At 38.4% G+C, this 23,439-nt stretch overlaps 1 protein-coding gene across 2 annotated transcripts; it reads right to left on the reverse strand.

Annotated features, from left to right (window-relative positions):
- Positions 1–6,321: 6,321 nt before the first annotated feature.
- Positions 6,322–21,396, reverse strand: bsg (basigin). Of its 2 annotated transcripts, XM_086281974.1 has the most exons (9): positions 21,182–21,396; positions 13,465–13,815; positions 11,669–11,837; positions 10,828–10,916; positions 10,001–10,140; positions 9,447–9,720; positions 7,782–7,806; positions 7,578–7,654; positions 6,322–7,442 (listed from the first exon to the last, which is right to left on the reverse strand). In XM_086281974.1, the coding sequence occupies exons 1-8, from the start codon at positions 21,243–21,245 to the stop codon at positions 7,594–7,596; spliced, it is 1,173 nt and encodes a 390-aa protein (XP_086138100.1). In that variant the 5' UTR covers positions 21,246–21,396; the 3' UTR covers positions 6,322–7,442; positions 7,578–7,593. The 2 variants fall into 2 exon arrangements, with proteins under 2 accessions (XP_086138100.1, XP_086138101.1); XM_086281975.1 differs by lacking the exon at positions 13,465–13,815 and having other exon boundaries at positions 21,182–21,394.
- Between the last annotated feature and the right edge of the window lie 2,043 nt (positions 21,397–23,439).

Below are 23,439 nucleotides of genomic sequence, written 5' to 3' on the forward strand. Positions count from 1 at the left end.
ACTTTACCTCTGGGGCAGGTTTTACCCAGATTTACTGTAATATTACTCAGAAATCACAGTAAACTCATATTCAGTGCAATACAGTCAAAACACTACAATTATGTTTATTTCAAAAATTCATTAAAAGTCATCCTGAGTAGTTGATGTCCAACTTTCAACACATCCCTCCTCTGGGACACCTACTGTACCTGTGTGCCAAGTTTCATCCAGATTTACTGTAGAATTCCTCAGAAATTAAAGGAAACTTATATTCAATTCAATACAGTCAATACAATAGAATTATGTCAATTTTCAAAAATTCATTAAAAATCATCCATAATAGTTGAGGTCCAACTTTCAACACTTTCTTACTCTGGGCGTACTACCGTACCTCTGGGCCAAGTTACATCTCAATTCACTGTAATCTTTATCAAAAATTGAAAGAACAATTATATGTCAATGCTGGATGTGTGTCCTTTCAAAGTGACACTAAATAACAGAACTCAGGCACATCAGGGAATAATCCAAAAGGCGGATTTATTAAACAAAAACAACATACAAAATATCTCTAACCCATACTACATAACCTAAAAAGAAACAAAGGGACACTTAGAAGCACAAGAAAACAATACTGAAAGGGCAAGAGACACAGCCCAAACATAATCCACAACTAAAGTGCCGAAAGAACAAGTCATCCCACATAGCAGACGGGTCTTGCCTGGATCTGGTGTCAAGCCGGCACTGCTGGCTGACTTCTGGCATGGTAAGATGGCACTGTTTATGTGATGGCATGCCACATTTGGCCTGATTGGGTGAATGTGACATGTTGTATAGAGCACTTTGAGTAATATGGGTGAGTAAAAAAGCGCTGTATAAGAATCAGTCCATTCACTGTCTGAACAGAGTTTCGTCATGTTACTTTTGCACTATTATGTTCCAGCACATGTTGTTATTACATGGCTTACATGGCTAAGGTACACATTAGGCTGACATCTGGGGCCAGAGCTGAAACTGTTCTGGGCCAGCACAGGGCCAGCACAGGGCCAGCAGTGTGTCTGCAACTGGCCTTGTGCTGGCTCATGTGTGGGCCACCTCTGGTAAACCAGATCTGGGCCACCATAGGGCCGTCATTCTTTGCGGTACGCAGGCCATGTGTAAGCACATTGTGTGTGACAGATCCAGGCCATACCAATTTTGCTATGTGGGAGGAATTATGTAAAAATAGAAACATCATAAAAATGAAAATGAACATAAAGTAAAATGTACTGAAAAGAACATCAGTATGGCCATCATTATTTGCTTGGAAAGTCTAAAGTTCCATGGCTTTGAACAGCCAGAGAACACAATGCCCAGCTTAGAATGACTAAAAGTAACTTCTTTTAACATTCTGTCATTCTGCTTCTATATCAAAAATCCACTAAAAATAGTCATTTGAAAAAAAATATTTGCCACTTTTCATCAGTTTGGGTTCCTCTGTTTATAGCAATTTTTAGAAAAGAACCCAATACCTTTGTCACTATACAGTTGTACAGTGAGATACAGAGCATCTCCTACTCATTGCAAACATGCTGGGAGGGTGGCTCTATCCGCCTTAGTGCAGCTGCTGTACCATACTGTGATGCAGTAAGTTAGTAGGCTCTCAATGGGCGAGTGGTGGAAGGGTGAGCTGTAGTCCACAAAGAGCATTCTGGCGTAGCTCTGCCGCTGTTCTAGGTGACTCAGCACCGAGTGGAGGGTGATGGCATCTTCTTTGAATCTGTTTGCACGGTATGCAAACTGGTGGGGGTCGAATTCTGGGGGGAGGTAATCCTTGGTGTGCTGAAGGACTAGTCTCTCAAAGCATTTCATGATTACCGGTGTGAGGGCCACAGGGCAATAATAGTTCAGGCTGGTGATGGGAGACTTCGTTGGTACTGGGATGATTGTGGCTGATTTTAGACAGGATGGGATGGCTGCTTCATCCAGTGAGAGGTTGAAGCTTCTGGTGGAGATGAGGGTGAGCTGGTGGGCACATGGTCTTAGCACTTTACCACGTATTCCGTCTGGACCGGCCGCCTTCCTGGGATTCACTGCTAGGAACACACATCTGACATCGTGCTCCGTTACAGTGAATGGAGCGGTGCAGGAACCAGGTGAGGATGAGGATGGGAGCAGGGCTGAGGCAGATGAATGCTGCTGTTGTGGTGTTTCAAAGCGGGCGCAGAAGCTGTTTATTTCCTCTGCTAGCTGCACACTCAGGTTTTCTGTTTTCACAGTTCTGCCTCTGTGGTTTATGATGTCTATTATTCCATGCCATGTGTTGTTGCTGGACAGGTGGGACCCCTTTTCAGGTCAGCTCGAGCAGACCTGTACAGAGCTCTGTCAACAGACCTACAGGGAGTGCAGAATTATTAGGCAAGTTGTATTTTTGAGGAATAATTTTATTATTGAACAACAACCATGTTCTCAATGAACCCAAAAAACTCATTAATATCAAAGCTGAATGTTTTTGGAAGTAGTTTTTAGTTTGTTTTTAGTTTTAGCTATTTTAGGGGGATATCTGTGTGTGCAGGTGACTATTACTGTGCATAATTATTAGGCAACTTAACAAAAAACAAATATATACCCATTTCAATTATTTATTTTTACCAGTGAAACCAATATAACATCTCCACATTCACAAATATACATTTCTGACATTCAAAAACAAAACAAAAACAAATCAGCGACCAATATAGCCACCTTTCTTTGCAAGGACACTCAAAAGCCTGCCATCCATGGATTCTGTCAGTGTTTTGATCTGTTCACCATCAACATTGCGTGCAGCAGCAACCACAGCCTCCCAGACACTGTTCAGAGAGGTGTATTGTTTTCCCTCCTTGTAAATCTCACATTTGATGATGGACCACAAGTTCTCAATGGGGTTCAGATCAGGTGAACAAGGTGGCCATGTCATTAGTTTTTCTTCTTTTATACCCTTTCTTGCCAGCCACGCTGTGGAGTACTTGGACGCGTGTGATGGAGCATTGTCCTGCATGAAAATCATGTTTTTCTTGAAGGATGCAGACTTCTTCCTGTACCACTGCTTGAAGAAGGTGTCTTCCAGGAACTGGCAGTAGGACTGGGAGTTGAGCTTGACTCCATCCTCAACCCGAAAAGGCCCCACAAGCTCATCTTTGATGATACCAGCCCAAACCAGTACTCCACCTCCACCTTGCTGGCGTCTGAGTCGGACTGGAGCTCTCTGCCCTTTACCAATCCAGCCACGGGCCCATCCATCTGGCCCATCAAGACTCACTCTCATTTCATCAGTCCATAAAACCTTAGAAAAACCAGTCTTGAGATATTTCTTGGCCCAGTCTTGACGTTTCAGCTTGTGTGTCTTGTTCAGTGGTGGTCGTCTTTCAGCCTTTCTTGAACTGAACATAAGTTCCCTGCAATTTCTGAAGAATATTACAGTAAATCTGGCTGAAACTTGGCCCAGACGTACAGCAGGTTTCCCGGAGGAGGGATGTGTTGAAAGTTGGACATCAACTACTCAGGATGATTTTTAATGAATTTTTGAAAATTGACATAATTCTATTGTATTGACTGTATTGAATTGAATATAAGTTTCCTTTAATTTCTGAGGAATTCTACAGTAAATCTGGATGAAACTTGGCACACAGGTACAGTAGGTGTCCCAGAGGAGGGATGTGTTGAAAGTTGGACATCAACTACTCAGGATGATTTTTAATGAATTTCTGACATTTCCATAATTGTATTGACTGTATCGGGCTGTTTCATTGTAATTTGTGTGCGCGCGCGCGCACGTGTGCGCGGGTATAGGCTTTCAATCGGCACATAAAGCGAAAAGGCGCTACCGTAAAGACTGGTGTAAAAGCGCAAGGAAATTTATGCGGCGGATAAGAGGCGGCTGGCTTGACCGCGGCTCACAAATGACGGCTCACTTTACCGCGGTCTCTGTTCGGTGGTGTCGAGCCAAACGGACTTTAACGTGTGTTTGAACGAGCTGACGGTTCACTCGTTAAGCTGAAAGAAAGAAAGATGCTTTAATCACAGGAGTCACACATGTGTCCACTGTACAATCTGGGAACTCTTGTTTAGCACTCGTAATAACACAGACACTAAATCCTCCTTCTCTTGTGCTATTTTGTAGCAGTGTATACACCTGAGACTGTCACCTGTCTGTCTGTCCTGCACTCTCTCTGTTTCTTTCTCTCTGATTGTGGAATAAAAGTATGAACATGTATTTATAAGTTAAACTTATGTTTGAATCCTGCAGCTTATCACACATTTGATTTCCAAGTGCAAGTGTCCAGAGTGAGGACCGACTGCTTTGCACGCCTGATGATCCACCAGGACAAACTCAGCAGTGTGTGAGGAAGAGGAGGAGGAAGAGCCAGCAGTAGCTGACAGATGGAGAGAATAGACAGACTGTTCCCTGTTTGTGAAGGACTGCTAGGAAAGTTTAAAATAACTCATTGTCTGTCCTGAATCAGTCTTATTAGGTAATGTTCAAATAATTTTATCATTCCAGTGTTTTCTGTTACACACTATGAAAGGCAGCAACATGTTTAATATTCAGAAACCTAAAGTATGTATCAGCAGCAGAATGGACCTCAAAATAAATGTTTGTTTCAGTTCTATGAAGCTTTGAGTATTGCTGTAATTGTTTACACATTCTGAGGTAAGTTGATCTATAGTGTTACATCATATTCTATAAGGATGTTATGTATTTGTATACTTTCTGCTCAGTTTTGCCATTTAGCAGAAGTCAGCCTGTTTAAGGCTCTGATATCTATTCTGTGTGACTTAAAGCAGTTATGACAAGGTCTGATTTTCTCACCCAATAAAGGAATATTTCATATCAGTCTACTCTTTATTTTATCAGAAACAGTTTTCACAGCTCATACATTTTCTTTTTACACATATGTAAGCATTAAGCCAAATGTAATGTAATGCCAACATATTAAATGAACATTTTTTGTGTATAATGCATCTATATATACACACTGTCAAAGATACTTGTCTTTGAGTGAAGATTTAAGGTGATAGGCAATATAAATAACTGCAACTTGAATCTTTGACCCAGAGTTCAAGCTCACTGCTATCTATCCATCCACACACACACACATCTAGATATATCTATATCTATCATAATCTGACAGTAAATATAATATTGGCTCAACTATTCAAAGTGATGTCATGACAAAAATGATTGACCAAAAAAAAAAAAAAAAAAACCCCAAACATTTTTTCTCCTTCATTTATGTCACACAAAGCTGTATGAAACGTTTCTCGCGGTTAGTATCATGGTTCCTAGGCAACCTGAGTAACGCGACGAAGGCTAGACCGTCCCATTTCACAAGCCTCTCACTTCCGCACTTCTCGTACGTAGTATGCGTACTTTAAGCGTGCGGTCTCTTAATTGGCACACAGCCCATGACAAATGATTAAACACAGACACTCATGACAATTGTGTGTGTGTCTGTCTATGCACTACTGTTTTGTTACAAATGCAGCAGGTAGGAGACCCAGTGTGTTTGACTACCCTTAAAAAAAAATGGAAAAGAAAAAAAAGCTGGGAACAGGAATTTGAGGTCAACCATGTGGACAATCTGCTTCATGTATCTGCCATATCTGAGTTCCCCTTTTTGTAAGTTTCAATTTGTTGGTAATTTAAGCACATTCAAACTGACTTTGTACATTTCTGCAAAGTAATAGCATGTTGTTCAGGTTATAACCTGACTTTAAAGTCAGTGTTGAAGGGAATAAGTAAAGCTGAACTAGGGGTCAGTCAATTTTCATTCAACCTAAGTTCTTAAGAAAATACCTTCATTTTATTTTATAACAACAGGAAAACTCAAATCATGATTGAAAAAAATAAATAAAATAAAAAAATCAAGTAACCTCCACACCCAACAGTGAAATGCTGCCCCCTGGTGGGGACAGCTTGGAATTCTGTGAAGAGTAAATGCCTTAAGAACAGGTACTTTGTTTCAGTGAGTGAGCTGGTTTAGAAAGAAACTGATTATTTTTTGTTATAATGGGAAGTTGCTGCCAAAATTGATTATAAAAGTTGACATTTAAATATCAAAATTTGTTTCTTTGTTTTTTGTTCAATGAACCTTACCGTCCAAAAATAATCTCAATGTATTTTAGTGTAACCAATTAAGCTATAATGCTGTTAATTTCATTTACAAACCCCAAAGAATAAAACTTGGATACGACAATAATAAAATACTTAAATACGTTTCCATTAAATTGCAAGACCAAGTATTTTCACTTTAGGATTGCTTTCTATTGTAGCTTACCATTTCTAAACCACTTGAGTAGCTGTAGTTGAGTAACAAGACCAGACAAATTTTAATACCTTTAATTTATATTGTGCAAGTTGTACAGAGATGTTGTTGTTCCATGTAGAAGGAAAGTACAACAATTGACACAATTCTGGTTGACTAGGTCTCTCAAACTGTGCAATTCCGAAATGGTAATATCCAATCACAACACTACTCTTGGTTAAATGGAATATATGGCTTCTGAGTCATCTATACAATGAAGGGGAAGAGACAAGGATCCAACAGTCGCACACAACCAGTTCTGATCACACTGAGCGAATAAAACTAAAACCAATATTTGTCAGCAATTTGCCTGTATAAGTGTGTAGCATTAAAAGTTGCATTTGACAAAAGCAACATCTCTTGCACTTGGTCCTTAAACTTCAACCGTGTATGTGAAGTCGGCAACAAAAGCATCGATGAGAAACGCAATCTAAAATATTTAAATAGGGAAAAGCTTTAAAAAAAAAAACCCTATTCAAAACACTAGTTTCTTGTGGTAATAAAGGTAGCACACATTGAATCTTAGCTATTATTTCTGCAGCAACACATTAAAATTTAGTGGTAGGTAACAAAATGCAAAAAAGACAAGAAATGGTGGCTGTTAAGGCAAAGTGTAAAACTCTGCTAAGGGAGGTTTGTGGTGAAGGGACAGAACATGTGAATTCAAATGCCCTTCATTATTTTCTATTCAGAGTGGCAGTGATTCATTAGGATCAAAACAACTGCTCAGATCCTTTAATTGCATCTTGGTTCGATTTATAGATCACCATTTCAGATCGGAGAATATAAAACCAATGACTGATGACTGAGGTCAGTGCAGGAAGCATCAGCATTAACAGAAAATAACCACAAACTACGCATTCCTCATGTGAACACTAATGATTTTTGCAACAACACACGTGGCTAAAACAGCATTTAAAAACTCATGCAATATTTGCCCCATAGTCTCAAGCAGAAATTTCACACTATGTTCTCTGGCTGCACAATATGGAGAGGGATATAGAAGAAACCAAACCAAGAGGAAATCATATTCTTTTAAACATTAAACACCCAAGCACAAAAAGGTACTTAAAATTGCAAGGTGCACAGTATATTGTGCCACACAGCAGCTGAATCCTGGAGTGTCGTCTGGACATCCATCTATGCAAGGGGGGGGAAGAAACTTTTATTTTTTGAAAAAAATAAATATATATATCCCATTCCTTACAAATAAATTTGCAGACACAGACTAGCCCACAAAATGCATTATTAATTTTAACAATTATATTAACTCACCTCTTTCAGCTTTTAGTTAGTTAGAGTTCCTTTGCCTCACATTCTTGTCTTTGTGGTTTGCATTAGAATTGCTCTTCCTGAAACACATTGAACAAAATGAGCTCCAACAGCAGCGTTTGTGTCAATTTTATTGCTATAGCACATTTAAAAGCAACAAAGTTGACCAAAGTGTTTCACAAGGTAATTAGCAAAGATTTCACTTACAGAGGAGCAGATCCTGAGTCATCATCTGGACAGCAAAACAGGATCAATGACAAATGGAAAAAAAACAAAAACAAAGTTAAAATGTTTTCTCTGATTGGTGTGAGAAACCCACGCCATCCCCAGCCCACAATGATAGTAGCAAACGTTTTAATCGGTAACATGACTGCAATGGTGTTATGATTAAATCCAACTAAACACAAATAGAAGCATGCCCAACTGTTGCATTTCTGACATTTACATAAAACCCATTTAACAATTACAATCATTTGTTCTTAGTCATATCATATAATGTGGCTTTTGGCATGTCGTGTAATAATGTTTAACGTGAACATTTTTTTTTTTTGCACTGGCTTGATTCCCCCCTTTGTATCACAGAGGCTCATGCAATTCAAGCAAAGGAAGACCAAAGGAAGACTACAGTGCACTGCTGTGGTAACAACAGTAAACACCTTTAAAGTGGCAGAGCTAACACACATCCTTGTATGTCCTCTGGCCATATTCACACCCGAACAGCATGTATTCACAGTATGGCAAAAAGTAGGCTACCTCTGCAGCCAAATGATGAATGACACAAATGGTATATGATATACTGATCTTGAGAAGGTTGCCTATTATGTATCATGCATATAGTACAAGATGCACAAAGCATGCAAACAAATAGTTGAGACCTCTTTTCAACCTACCCAAATTCATGTCAAACCATTAGAGCAGTTTAAGTGTCTCATTTGACTCTTTCATTGGCTCAAACACACGTGTTTAAAAACCAAAACAAAGTGAAAGAAATATTTGAAGCTTGCGCTGTAAGATTAAGGGCCAGTGAAAGAGTGAACAAGTCTTTGAGCGCATTCCTCTTAGAAGTGGTTACTATGAAAGCAGTTCATTCAGACTCCCACTGCCTTTTCCACGCGGTCATCTCAGTTCAACCACTTCAGTCTGACATGCAGTTTTGTTCACTTACCAAAATGCAAAATCAGCAGCGAACAGAGAAGTAAAAATGTAAATAATAAAAAAATAAAATAAAATTTCTAACACAGATTCTTTACACAGTGGTGGCAGCTATTTCCTGATCTTTATTTTCAAAATGAAAAATAATAGTTAAAAAAAAAAAACAAATAAATAAATAAATTAAAAAAAAAAAAAATTCAACTACATCCTGCATCTCTCCATAAAAACCAACACGTTGCTTTCATAGTCTCAAAGGGCATTCAATTTTCTGATCTCATTGCTTAGTACACTAGGTCTACAGTTTGAAGTGTTCTGGTTTTAATTGTAGTTAAATGACTTATGAAAAAGAACAAGTCTTTCCCGCAAAAAGAGGAGCTGCAGGTTGACAAACAGCCGGTAGCTGGTATTACACAAAAACCATGGAATAATAAAATGGTATGTAGTTTTTTCTACTAAGAATTCCTAATAATATCAAAATGGCCCAAAAGGTTTTGGAAGTCACCAACTATTGCAGCCAACCGGCAAAGATACTTGTGAGGAGTCACTACATAATGACTTCAGCTTATGCTGATATTTGCAAGGGAACTGTTGAAATCCCAGCATTTTCTTCATTGCTAAAAATCAAAGATGAAGGCAGTGTTGCATCATTGTGCTAATTGCAATTTCAATATGAAATAAATAAGGATGTAATGAGTGGTGTAGGGGACATAGCATACATACCGTCATTGACCTCATCAGGCTTTCTCCTCTTCTCATAGATAAAGATTATCGTGACAAGGATGATGACCTCTGCCACGATGCCAAGAAAGGGCCAGAGAGCAGCCAAGCGACTGCGGACACGCAGGTTGATTTTGTCAGTAGCTACGCCGAGTTCGTTACTTCCAGAGCAAATGTAATGCCCGAGGTCACTGTCGATGTTCAGGTTGTTAATGGTCAGACTGGTCTTGTTGGGGGTATTCTTGATCTCATATTTCTCAGTTCCATTGGTGATACTCTGAGGGTTAGTGAATAACAAAGTGGTTAAAACCCAAAACATAGTTTGCCAGTGAATGACAAACTAAGCTAGAATTATGCACAGTTTAGTGAACTGGAATAAGACCATATCTACAGTGAAACATTAAGACTGCTGATGATAATGAGGTTTTTTTTTTTTTTTAATATAATCGTAATGCTCAGGTATGCACTGTGAGAGCTTGTAGAAATTTCAACTTGAGACAATATTAACTAAAGTGTTAGTGAACATTAATATCATTCTGAGTGTGACAGAAACTCACAACTTGGGTTTCCTCGTCGTTCTGCTTGAACCAGAGCCAATCAGTAGGTAGTGGATATCCATGACTCACACAGACCAGCACAACTTTGTCATTTTCATTGCCGTGCTCAGAGTGCTTGTAGGCAGCGACATGGGGAAGTGCTACAGCAAGAAATGGTACATTAATTCAAACTACAATATGACAGTAAACAGTAGATTAAATAACCCCATTTCACATAATTATTATAGGACACCTAAAAACAGAAAGCAATACATCATTTAAAATGCTCTCAGACATATTTAAGTTCTTCAAATAATTCTGTTATGTGGAAACTGATTTTTTCCCCTCACATGCAAGTAACATCCACCCAGTTTGTAGCTCCAACAATATAGATTTTTTTTTTTTATAAAAACAATTGAAATAATTGTGTTAATTATGGTGAATATTAGCAAAGCACAATCATCAACAAACATCATCGAAATAGTCAGAAATAACAGGAAACGTGTATTCCCTCCCCAACCTGCAAAGCTCCTCTAGAAGTCAGGGAGGAGAAAAAACAAAACAAAACAAAAAAACCCACCACTACACAGTTAATGTCAATTTCACATTTTCAAGCATTCAGTATGACAGCATGGATTCATGATAAAGACCCTTTGACCATTCACCAGAGCACAACATAACGTAACACCACATGACTCCTGTAACCTAAACCAATAGTTCAAGATATTGCAATGTAGTACAAGTCTATATTTTTAATCTGCAGGGTATTATTTAAAAACTATTTGAAATTGAACAAAAAATGTTAACTTATCTCTGAAAACATCTTTGATATGCAACTCTCTACTTACTTCTGACTTCAATGGTCTGCTTCACTTCTGGATCAGTCAAGAACACGCATTCATACTTTCCACTATTGGCATGAGTGATCTTCTCCAATCTATGGGAAGAAAAAGAATCATTTATTTGAGAATAGTTTAACAAGCTTTGTTTTTTCTTTAAGACATTAGTAGCCAACAAGTGACTTAGGACCACTGCTGAAACCCCTTTAATGATGGCGATTAGTTTTCCACTCTGCCAAGTAGAAAATTCACAATAGATCTCCATTTATGCTCAAGAGCGTGGTAAAACTAAAGCTGCTTATCCACCCAGCAAATATTTCATATTTTCCCCCTTTATTACAATCGACCTTTTGTTTGGTGCTACTATCCTGTACAATCCTGCATTCTATCTCCAATGGGGAATTAAGGTCAAGCAAAGTGAGCACACAGCTTTCACGAATGCCAAGACTACCAGTAAAGCTGCACGTCTATGCAGTCCATCTCTCTGCTAATCAAGAGCAGTGAAATGCCTGTATGGTGCCCCTAGCTCTGCTGCTAAAGCCAAAGAGAAAGTAGTGAGAGGGGGAGATCGTAGACAAAGACGAGAAAATGAAGGATAGCAAAAGGCATGTATACCAAACATAGCACTTTAAGGCACAGCAATGGTAAATATTTACAAGCCAATTATACTTAGCCAATCATTTTAGTCACTCAGTGTTTCTAATTAGTTAAATATGTCTGGCCCACAAAAGGCTTCTGTTGGAAAAGGTCTCTCGCTTTACCAGCATATGGTAAACAGCATAATATTCTGCAAGACCAGCAGGACAGACCTGCCTACATGGCACATGGATGCTTTTTTTTTTTTGCTTACTTGTGGGTAGTGTGATGTGTGTTGCCATCCTTTTTGGAGCCTTCAATGATTTTGCCATTAAAAGTCCAGTGGGAGCCCTTACTGGACATGCCGGCATCTGTGAGGTTGCAGCTGAGCACAGCAGAGGTTTGGTTGGTGACTTCAGAAGGTTCAGTGTGGATGTTTGGTGCTTAAATTGAGTAAAGAAAAGAAAAAAAAATATTGAACATAACACATTATTTATAAATATACCAAGTAACAAACAGCATTGGCTTCAAATGCATCATTGCCACTGATTGCTTATAAGATACAGTTACAATTTACATTTAGATCTTGACACTCAACAGCTGTCTTTAAAAGAAAAAAAAAAATTCTATTTGACACGATGACATCACAGGGAGGGAAAAATGATAGAAAACCTCTTCAAAAGAAAGAAAAAAATTATACACATCCTGTGAAAAATTCCCTGTGGTTCTGTTGGATTATTCTAACGAGTCAAATAACTCCACATCTCAATTTAGAGGCTACAACATAAAAATGTTGTAGAAATTCCATGTATATGACAATCCTATGCGCTCATTCACCAATGAGCAAGGAGTGGAAAAAAAAAAAAAGAATATATAAATAAAAAAAAATTAAAAAAAAACTTTAAAATTAAATGTAGAGGCAAACTATCCAACTTGCCTACTAGCCTCAATGTTGTCAGGTACACATTTATGTGTCAGCTTTGCTAAGACAATTGTTGAGTGTTGATTGGTCAAAGAAAAATCCAATGATTTCCAACTAAGCTTTAACATGTTCAAACTACTTTACAAGTTTAAAGATTAATAAGATGGGAGAAATAAAACAAAACATGATGACAAATAAACCATGAAAACAATGTGACACACGCACAAGTTCTATACAGGTGCACAGAACTTTCTGAAAAAGGTGGAGAGCTCCCCTCGTGGGAGGGAGAATGGGAATTACACTGGAAAGGTAATGAGCTACAGAAAGGTCATGGGGAAAAATTATTTAATTCATGCAGAAGAAGCAACAGCAATAAAAACTGTAAGTTTAACAGCCAATTGTGATAATGGTGAACTAAAGATGTTTAAAATGAAGCTCCAATTGGATAAAGCAACATTACTCCAAGTTCACAAAAAAGAAAATAAATAATTAATACTGGGCCACAAGGCAGAAAGATGCCCCATGGCTGAGAATCCATTTTTACAGTTAGTTGCCATCTTCTGTACCTACTGTTCAGTAGGCTATAAGCCACAGGGATGGTCTACAAGCATGAACAATAGGGGCATTGCCAGTGTTAGTACCAATTAAGGAAAATGCAAGCAAATTAAATTTCTAACAAGAAGCAAAGCTAATCTGACGCCCCTTTTTTGGTTTTATGACTAAATAGTTAAACCGATCAAATATTACTTTGTTCATGTACAATAATAATCCTGAAGGAGCCATTTGCATATTTCCAACCTTATGACCAGTATTATATACAAGAAAACCTACCATAATACTACCCAAGCCTTAAATCGAGAGGGGAAAAAAGGCATCAGATTGAACATATGTACTGTGTCAGATAATACAGGGTTAGGGAGCTATGGATGTCATAAGACGAGGTTCATTTTCTACTAGGGAACAACCTTGGACCTTCTCAGGAAAGGAGGAGGAGTGTGTTTACTGGGTGAAGCAGGATGGAAAGTTCTGGTCCGGGAAACACGGCAGAGGTATGTAACAGGAGATTAATGTCCGGGACTTAACTAATGAGGAGGTAACAGTCATCTACTTTGACTGGGGGGTCTCCTCAGGTTCACTCTGCCACTCACTTTCAATCACAATAACGTTTGCCTGCGAGCGGATCCACTTGATTTTTGGCGTCTTCTTCAGTTCATTGCGGTCAGGGTCGTTGGAAGCACGGCACTCATATGTGCCAGAGTCTTCAAGGGTCAGGCTAGTGAGGTGTATGGTGCTAGTGGCATGTGCTATATATGTGGCATTTATTTTCACACGGTCGTTCCGTGCCCCATCAAACAGCTGAGTAAAAGTCTCATTTGGCTCCTCGCCCTCTACAAACCACCACTGCACCTCAGGAATAGGGTTCCCTACAACCTCGCAATGCAGCTCTCCACTGTCATTGGTTAGCTTCATCTGAGACAAAGGGGACTTGATAAAACCCGCTGAGCACAGTTTTAAAGTAAGCCCAGCAAACAAATTGAACATTTTTGAATGTGATGGGGTTAAAGCAAACCAAATGATTTAATGAATTGATGGTAGAGTGCAATGGTGAAAAAGCAACAAAGCAGGAAAGAGAAAGAAAAACAGTTAATACACAAATGAAATAAAAACATGAAAGTAAGCACACACACTCAGAAGAGAAAAAAAAAATAAAACAGATCAGAGCATCATGTTCACCCAATTTCTGTAGAAATGTTTGTAATCATTTTGTCCTCTTATTAATGCTGGGTAGATTAATGAAAACATTGATATCCAATATAAGGTCTGTAGGTTCTGACTAGCTTGTATTGACTGGGCTGGCTCTAGGGGAAATAGAGTATAACACTCCCTTAAGCTAATCAAGTTTTAGATAACTGTTACACTTAATCTTGTGTCCATCTAGAGATTTAACCCTCTGGGGTGCCCAGACGCACTGGCGTGTCCAAAACACATGACCGATTTAAGATGAGGAACAAGCAACAAGATGCAGCCACTCCGAGTCTCCATTTAAACTATATACAAGTTGTTAAGTTGTCTTGATAGGCTACATAAAGTGAAAGAGCAGTATAAAAAGCTAGTTTTGAGACGTGAAAGATGTGACATTTGGTGTGTTTGCAGTATATAGTTATTGTGTAGTTTATTCGTTTGTTTTGTTTTCTGTCTCAAAACAAAGAGGACACTAGTGAATGCCAAAGTTGTTGCCAAAGAGCCCCATAAAGGCAGATTTCAATGCAAATCTGTCTCCAGGTAGAAAACAGGATGAATGAAACACCTTCTGTTGTCAAGCTGGCAGGTTTTTGGCCTGTGATGTGTTCCTGTGCTTGTGGTGGACAAAAAAAATATCTTGTGGGGGTATCACATAGGGCTGGGCCATATCATACCGTTCACGGTAATACTGGTATAATGTCGGGCAACGATAAGAAAATGAAATATTGCGATAGAATATGGGTAAAACGTGCATGCGCAGTGCCTTTGTTTTCATACGCACATGGCGGCGACAGAATGAAAAGGGCGAAAGCAGATTGTTGAATGAAACAGATGAACCAGAACTGGTTTGTAAAAATGCTGCAACTTCAGTGGTGTGGAACTGGTTTAGCTTTCGTCCATCAGATACACAACAAAACACTATTTTTGGTAGAGCATGCTAGCGGGCCATCATTATTACAGTGTTTTTTGGAAAATACGGCACACTTGAAATCAATCCTCTGAATTTTCTGAAAATCAGTGCTCCTTATAATCCCATGTGCTTTATGTATGAACTCTGGTTGTGTTTACTGACCCCGAAACGATTTTATGTGGTACACGGCGCTCAAAAATCTGTCAAATGTTTTAGTACGACTTTGCTAAGCTACGAACCTGCACCGCTTGATGGATTGTCGGAGCGTTGCGGCTATCGTAGGCCGGAGCCTCGCAGAGTGATACGTACTGTGCTTCAGCATAGTATTACAGTATTCTGTGTGTATAACCTCTTTTTACGTTTTTTGGATATTATACATGGTTATGCTGAGGATATGTCGGCCAATTTCTACTGGCAATGCCTTTTGGTTAAACTGTCAGCAAGGAATTTGCACTGTTAACTTTTTATGTAACTTTAATGCACATAAAAAAAAAAAAAAAAAAAACAGCTGATCAAATATGTTTATTTTTTTTGCACGAATAAAGTTGTGGAGTTGCAAAGTATTTTGTCTAGTGTCAATTATATAGTTATCGTAAATTTTCAAATGTATATCATGATAAAGGGCAGCACGGTGGCACGGTGGTTAGCACTGTTGCCGCACAGCAAGAAGGTCCTGAGTTCAATTCCAACATCAGGCCGGGGTCTTTCTGTGTGGAGTTTGCATGTTCTCCCCGTGTTTGCGTGGGTTCCCTCCGGGTACTCCGGCTTCCTCCCACCGTCCAAAGACATGCAGCTTGAGGGGATAGGTTAATTGGAAAATCCAAATTGCCATTGTGTGAATGGTGTGAATGTGCGAGTGAATGTGAGTGCGAATGGTTGTCTGTCCCTGTGTGTTGGCCCTGCGACAGACTGGCGACCTGTCCAGGGTGTACCCCGCCTCTCGCCCTATAACAGCTGGGATAGGCTCCAGCGCCCCCCGCGACCCTGAAAAGGATAAGCGGAAGCGAATGGATGGATGGATCATGATAAATTATTTTTGGTCATATCGCCCTGCTCTAGTATCACAGATAATTTGTGTGGCATCTTATTATGACGCCTAATTGTTCTGCAATTTAAATTTCTGTAACAGTTTTAAATGGCTGTACACACAGAAAAAAAAAAAAAAAGTCTTTAAAATTTGTTATACATTTTGCATTAAAAGTAAAAATAAATAAAATTTCCTACTTTGTGGTTTTTAGATCAAGTAAAGTAATGTTAACCAAGGCAAGATAAATAGTTTTTAAATGTGAAATATAAAGGTAAAATAAAAAGTAGTCAAAAACAGCCAATTACACCCTGGGCCCCAGTGGGTTATTAACCAATTTGAGTAACTTTGTATGTATTCACACAGGCTGTGTCGAGCATGAGCAAAGTCCAGTTTGATTAGTGTAACCCCTGCCATTGTACTTATGGGGTGGCTGTAGCTCAGGTGGCAGAGCAGGTCAGCCACTAATCAGAAGGTCGGTGGTTCGATCCCAGGCTGCCTCCTTGGGCAAGATATTAACCCCATGTTTGCCTACTGGTGGTGGTCAGAGGGCCCGGTGGCGCCAGTGTCCGGCAGCCTCGCCTCTGTCAGTGAGCCCCAGGGCAGCTGTGGCTACAGTGTAGCTTGCCATCGCCAGTGTGTGAATGGGTGAATGACTGAATGTAGTGTGAAGCGCTTTGGGGTCCTTAGGGACTAGAAAAGCGCTATACAAATGCAGGCCATTTACCATTTACAGCATGATTGCTAACCATTAATGCTTCCTTCAGCTACATTTAAGGAAAATTATTTAATTAAAAAGAAAAATCTCTGATAATGCTTTGAGGGACACTGTGTCACCGCTCTCAAAAACATCTAATTAAGCTACAAAAAGCATAAAATTATGACCCCCACTGTGCTATGGAAGAATGCTTTTCCCAAGTATGTGATCTCTCAGTCAGACTGCCAAGAATGGCTGACAAAGGTAGGTGCAGACAACCGTTAATGATCCTTCAATCCTTCAGGCCAAAGGCTGTGTTTTCATCATTCTGGTGGAAGCTGAAATTAACTGTGACCATGTTTAGGCTTTTGAAATGGGGGTCAAACTGCACCACTGCAAAGGAAAAACTTTTGAAAAGTGATTTTTTTTAAGCCATATCTCCAAGATCTAATTAAAGGCAAATAGGGATGACCAAGCTGATGTAAAGCCAAGCCACAGCCAAACAAATTTTCTGTCAATTTTTTTTTTTTTTTTTAATTATTGTCTGGACTCTAAGACTGCCGAAATGTGTTGAAATAAAATTTGAGTCCTTTTTGTATTTTCCATTTGTTTTTGATCAATCTAATTTATAGGATTCATTGCTCTGTTAATATCAAGTGTAGTCTTTGTAATCCAGTTGTACACTGGATTACATAGACTAAATGCCAGCATTAAGTATTAGCAGTTACACAATACCTTGGAACGTTTCGTCTTTAAAAAACAAAAAACAAAGCTTTCCCAGGTCATCCCTAAAGGTAGGTGGGAAAAAAAACAAAAACAACAAACAAACAAACAAACAAACAAAAAAAAAAACCCACAAAAGAAGCATGCAGAAGCTTTTGATGAAATTAACACAATTTACAATGAATGAAAGAACATGAAAAAAAAAAAAAAAAAAAGCAGATGAGGTTGAATGAAAATGTTTTTGAATGAATGAAAAAACTAAATTGTGCCAGGCTGGTCAGTACCAAAGTATTGATAAGCAGATGGACATGTGGTGTTACTATTCATACTCGAGTGCAATTAAAGCACTCCAACACAGGAATTTGAAAATATCAACTACATGACCCCTGCCGGTGTCATAAACACATTTGTCACAGAAATGTTCATATAACACTGCACATACCACATGTTAAATCAGTTTGCCGAGTTTGGCTAATGTTAACAGCGCTCAGAGCCTGCTGTTCTTGCAGGTTAGTGTCCACCAGCCTGTACAGAATGTGGTTATGCATTGCCCTGGTTGAAGTTATGTGTCAGTTTATGCCCAACCAACTTGTATGAAACTGCTCATCTCAACATTAGAAGTACTAATTAACTGCATGGGTTTGCATAGCCGCTGACCTACTTAATGGTGTCAAGAGCTGCTGGATCTTATACATGTTTAACTTTCGTTGTACATTAATGAAATACAGATTTTTTTTTTTTTTTTTTTCCAAACAGGTATATTTCAAGTGTCCACTGCCAAGAGTGGCAGAGTTTAGCCACCTGCAAAAAGTGCTATGTCTAAAGGGGTGTCCCTGGACTCTAAATGTGATCATTACCCAGACACCACTTGGATGCAGTTAGGCTTACATTCTCTTCAACTAAAACTACAAAATTTCCAATTTAACAATAGATATAGACCAGACAGAAGAAGAACATCTGTGACGCTGTAACAAGAGCTGCAGTTTCCTAGTTTAGAATGGCTTCTCCATGATTACCAAAGGTCACCTTAAAAGCACATGCTTTTTAAAAGTTCAAAATTAAATATAGTTTAGGCCTCAACCTCAGAGTGACAACATGAATGTTAATCCAATTCACTACAAATAGCCCTCTGCACTAATAACATGAGAATCAGTCTGACGTGCTACATTTCTGTGTACTCAAAAAAAAAAAAAAAAAAAAAAGTACATGTGGAGGATTATTTGACAATAAGCTAAAACCTGTTAGGCTATTTTCAATAGCCACATAAATATATTGACGCTTTTACACTGAACTGTTCATCCCAATTTATGTTTTTTAGTCACGTGACCATCATGGAGACCTTGAGGCCACAACATTATTCCAGCATGTGATCACTTAACACTCCATAGTACTGCACCTCAGGTTAATATTCCATCTGTTTGAAGAAAAGAGAGCTCAGAACATATTACAAAAAAAAGAAAAAAAAAAAAAACTCTTTACAATCTAAAGAAAGTTCTCACCCAAGTATTGCAACAACTAAAAATAACAGTCCTCCCAGTAGTCTATCCCAGTTTGGTGATACTTATGTGAAGAATCCCCTTCCATACATCAGAATGAAAGCAAACAAAGAGTCAATGGATCATTAGTTGCAGGATCAAAACAGCTTTACCGAGTACTTGTGAAAAGTCAGTAATATATTGATAGATGGGGACTAATGCAAAAAGCCACTAAACACACAGAAATGTTGTCATACTCTACATTTTGCTAGTAGTCGTTAACAAAACGAGTTGCTAGTCCCAACTGAATAGCTATTCGACCTATTAACTGGCTTAGAATAGGGAGACCCAGCCTTGCTTTGTACTTTACTTGGAGGTTTGATGTAATAACTATGTATAGAAGGTGGTGGTTCTAGTAACATCTTTTTAATATTAATATTATTATTATTATTATTATCATCAATAATTTAAAAATAAAAATGGGCACAAAACTGTTAAACGGCTACAATGAATACACAGGTGATTTAAAGTCTTTGTTTAAGCATGTATTAAAGAAAAAAAAATTGTTTGGAAATAATTTCAATACAAATAGCCCTCTGTAGCATATGCCTACATAAATAGGTCTCACTCCCACCCACCACCCAGATTTTGGACTATGGATCTAGAGGGCACTAATCAAATAGAACACTTTGTCCTCTTTAATAATTTGGCTACAGGAGACCCATAAAGGATGAACGTGAACACTCAAATGGATAGGAGGAGAGAAAAAAAATCTGCCACCTTCAGCACTAATGCTTAGACGCTTTTATCATTAAAGCATAATTTTACTGAGAGCAAGTTAAGCAGACTCAAAATGGTGGCCAATAACAAAATGGGTGTGTTTTGAACACCATTCACAAAATTACTTGAACTGAATACTGAACAACTGATGTGTTAAAATTGCTTTTTTAATGCTTGCTTGCTCCCCTTCTCACTCACACAAAAACAACAACAGTCTTATCTACCCGTCTACTCTGTAGCCTACTTTTCATGCCAAAGTTAAACTAACAACTAACAAGGAGGTGAAACTCATGGGAGGTCTAGTGTTACTCGTGATCTGCTCCAGAACTGTTTTTTCCAAAGCAGAAAACAATGAAAGGCATGAGGGCTTCTGGCTCTGGCTTAAGTGCATGTACACATAACAACCAAACATACTGTGCACCGGTACAAGCTCCACAAAATTTAAGGTTCCAGTGGTTTTATCCTCTACTGGTAATCAAATTACTAACATTTTACAAGGTCTCAGTACACGGAGTTCCTCATTTCTCTGGATTGCCTTTGTGATGAAATTCTGAGCGGAAAATTAGTCATCTCTACTAAGTAGAGCTGATCAAATTTGTGTGAGCCAAAATTCAACATTTAAGATAGTTCATTAAAGAAATTTCAAGACCGGAGTTGTTCAGTCTTCCAAAGAGCCTCACCTAAAATTACCAGCTCATAATGACAATGCTACACATCGAATAAATACAGTCTTGTGACGCCTCCAATACTGGAGACTGTCTGGGTCAACCGGCTGATCGTCTACATTTAGTATGAACATGCTATCGGTATTCAAGCTGAGCAGTTTTGATGTTGTAAGCCATGGCCGATCATTAAGGGACACACAGAAAGGGCAATTTTAGTCTTCAGTAGATTGAGAAAACCGAGTCCTGTGTTCGTTAAAAAAAACCCCACAAGATAACGAACAGTACGAACTGTTAGCAAATGTTTAGAACATTACGCAACTGCCAGTTACATTTGCGCAACGTAAAAGATTAGAAGCAACTTGAAACAAGCTTATTTTCCACCATTTGTTGTAAATTAACATGTCCCACGTGACCTCACATTTACTATTAGCTAACGTTTGGAAAATCTTAAAATAACATCACCCAGAAATTGTTCGACACAAGGAGCGTTCTAAATGAACAAGAAAGAACGAGGCGAAGGAGATTTGTAATACTAGCGATATATACCATGTGTCACGAAGCGGTTGGAAGGGTTTTTATGTATCGCACAGAAGCAAATCGGCTAGCTAGCAACAATGCTACGCCTATGTTTTCGACATCATGTTTCTAACCGTTTAAGGACAGCTTTTAGGTTTTTATATAGAACGGTATTCAACATCGAGAATGAAAAATAAAATACCAAATGCGACAAACATTACTTTTACAAAGCAGGGACACTGAAATCTAAACAAATAAATTAATAACGATAATATTCGCAGTCAATGCAAAGTCTACATCTTCGAACAACATGGCTGACACAGAATTCTTACCTGTGGAGGCATCGGCTCGCCAACAGCTCAACAGAAGGGCAGTGACAGCCCACAATAACTTCATTGTTGATAATAAATATTTACTAGGTCGTCGAATAACCTCAACGTTAACCGCGTTTAGCTGAATGTTCTCTCCGCTGATTGTACGGACTGAATGCCCGGAGCTGAGCCGATGCGGTTGTCCTCCAGTTTTCACCTCACGCACACGCCCTGATCAGCACGTACACCGTGACGTTTTTAGAGGCGTGGCTACTTTTTTGTATAATTCATGCAACCCAAAGTAAAACCTTGTTCCATTTTTATATTCCATTTAATAAAATTCTATTTTTGTTTTAGCATCACAATATCTTAATACATTTGAAGTTTAGCTCAAAGCTAATCACGCCACCATTCTGAATCGCAGTCTGAAACGGAAACTCATCTAGATTAGACGTTCAAAGTATGTCAGTGTTTTTAAGGAGATGTTTACATAAATTAAATGTAAGGAAAGGAATCAATAGCAGAAAATAGAAAAGAAGTATGAATAGAACTGCGGTGCCTATGAGGCAATTTAAAGCAAAAGCAGGAAATAAAAAAACACAGAGGAAAGGACATTAGAAGAAGAATAAAAAATTTCAACTAGTTTTGTTTGGGAAAACACATCCAACCTAAACGTAGGCTGTTCTTCACAGGTAAATGGCTAGAGTAAAAACAAATGGAGTTTTGGAATGAATATTAAATAATATTTAAATAAGATAATCCATCCATCCATTCGCTTCTGCTTATCCTTTTCAGGGTCGCGGGGGTTAAATAAGATAATTCTTCTGGAAATATAAAAAATACTCCAACATGAAATATTTAAATATTTTCATTTTATTCAGGTTTCTGTTATTAAAAGATTTGCAAAACCTGCAGCTCTAGAAAAATAAAGCCAATACATATTCACATTATGTATTTTTTAAAAATCATAAGTCTAGACTCTCCATAGTACTGCACCTCAGGTTAATATTCCATCTGTTTGAAGAAAAGAGAGCTCAGAACATATTACAAAAAAAGAAGAAAAAAAAAACTCTTTACAATCTAAAGAAAGCTCTCACCCAAGTATTGCAACAACTAAAAATAACAGTCCTCCCAGTAGTCTATCCCAGTTTGGTGATACTTATGTGAAGAATCCCCTTCCATACATCAGAATGAAAGCAAACAAAGAGTCAATGGATCATTAGTTGCAGGATCAAAACAGCTTTACCGAGTACTTGTGAAAAGTCAGTAATATATTGATAGATGGGGACTAATGCAAAAAGCCACTAAACACACAGAAATGTTGTCATACTCTACATTTTGCTAGTAGTCGTTAACAAAACGAGTTGCTAGTCCCAACTGAATAGCTATTCGACCTATTAACTGGCTTAGAATAGGGAGACCCAGCCTTGCTTTGTACTTTACTTGGAGGTTTGATGTAATAACTATGTATAGAAGGTGGTGGTTCTAGTAACATCTTTTTAATATTAATATTATTATTATTATTATCATCAATAATTTAAAAATAAAAATGGGCACAAAACTGTTAAACGGCTACAATGAATACACAGGTGATTTAAAGTCTTTGTTTAAGCATGTATTAAAGAAAAAAAAATTGTTTGGAAATAATTTCAATACAAATAGCCCTCTGTAGCATATGCCTACATAAATAGGTCTCACTCCCACCCACCACCCAGATTTTGGACTATGGATCTAGAGGGCACTAATCAAATAGAACACTTTGTCCTCTTTAATAATTTGGCTACAGGAGACCCATAAAGGATGAACGTGAACACTCAAATGGATAGGAGGTAGGGCTGAACGATATATCGCATTTGCGATAATATCGCGACATGATCAAGTGCAATTTTCTAACTGCAAAGGCTGCGATTATACTGCGATTAAATTATACAATTCATGGGCTGCATCCTCCTGAGGCCGCATTTGTAGACCGATTATGTCACAGCGACGCGCCGAAGGCTGTCCAAATTACTACCACATCCCAGAATTCATAGCGCGGCCCAGCCAAACTCCAGTTTCCAGCAATGGCGGCCGCTACTAAGTTTTAAAATTACTCATACTAATCTTTCTGGGTCACAAAATAAACTTTTAACATATTTTCAGGCGAGAAAGTAGTTGTGTAAACATCAAATATCTGCTCGGTTTATCAAGATATCCCTTTTAACCGGCACCAGAACCACTGAATCTACAGCAACCAAATATTTAATAAGCCTGATATATTCCAGCTTCACAGCCAGAAG

This window comes from Aulonocara sp. 'chitande type north' Nkhata Bay, linkage group LG23 (assembly GCF_057382095.1).
Source record: "Aulonocara sp. 'chitande type north' Nkhata Bay isolate Kocher_YH1m ecotype deep benthic linkage group LG23, A_spYH_male_GT1.1, whole genome shotgun sequence".
Lineage (NCBI taxonomy): Eukaryota > Metazoa > Chordata > Actinopteri > Cichliformes > Cichlidae > Aulonocara > Aulonocara sp. 'chitande type north' Nkhata Bay.

What these genes read in the sequence shown, in the direction of transcription:
- bsg (XM_086281974.1), bottom strand. Translation starts at nt 21,245, where the DNA reads ATGAAGTTATTGTGGGCTGTCACTGCCCTTCTGTTGAGCTGTTGGCGA. An exon ending in GCAGACCATTGAAGTCAGAA is followed by an intron (nt 10,141 to 10,827) that starts GTAAGTAGAGAG and finishes TTCTTGCTGTAG; the next exon opens with CACTTCCCCATGTCGCTGCC. An exon ending in GACTCAGGATCTGCTCCTCT is followed by an intron (nt 7,655 to 7,781) that starts GTAAGTGAAATC and finishes AATGTGTTTCAG; the next exon opens with GAAGAGCAATTCTAATGCAA.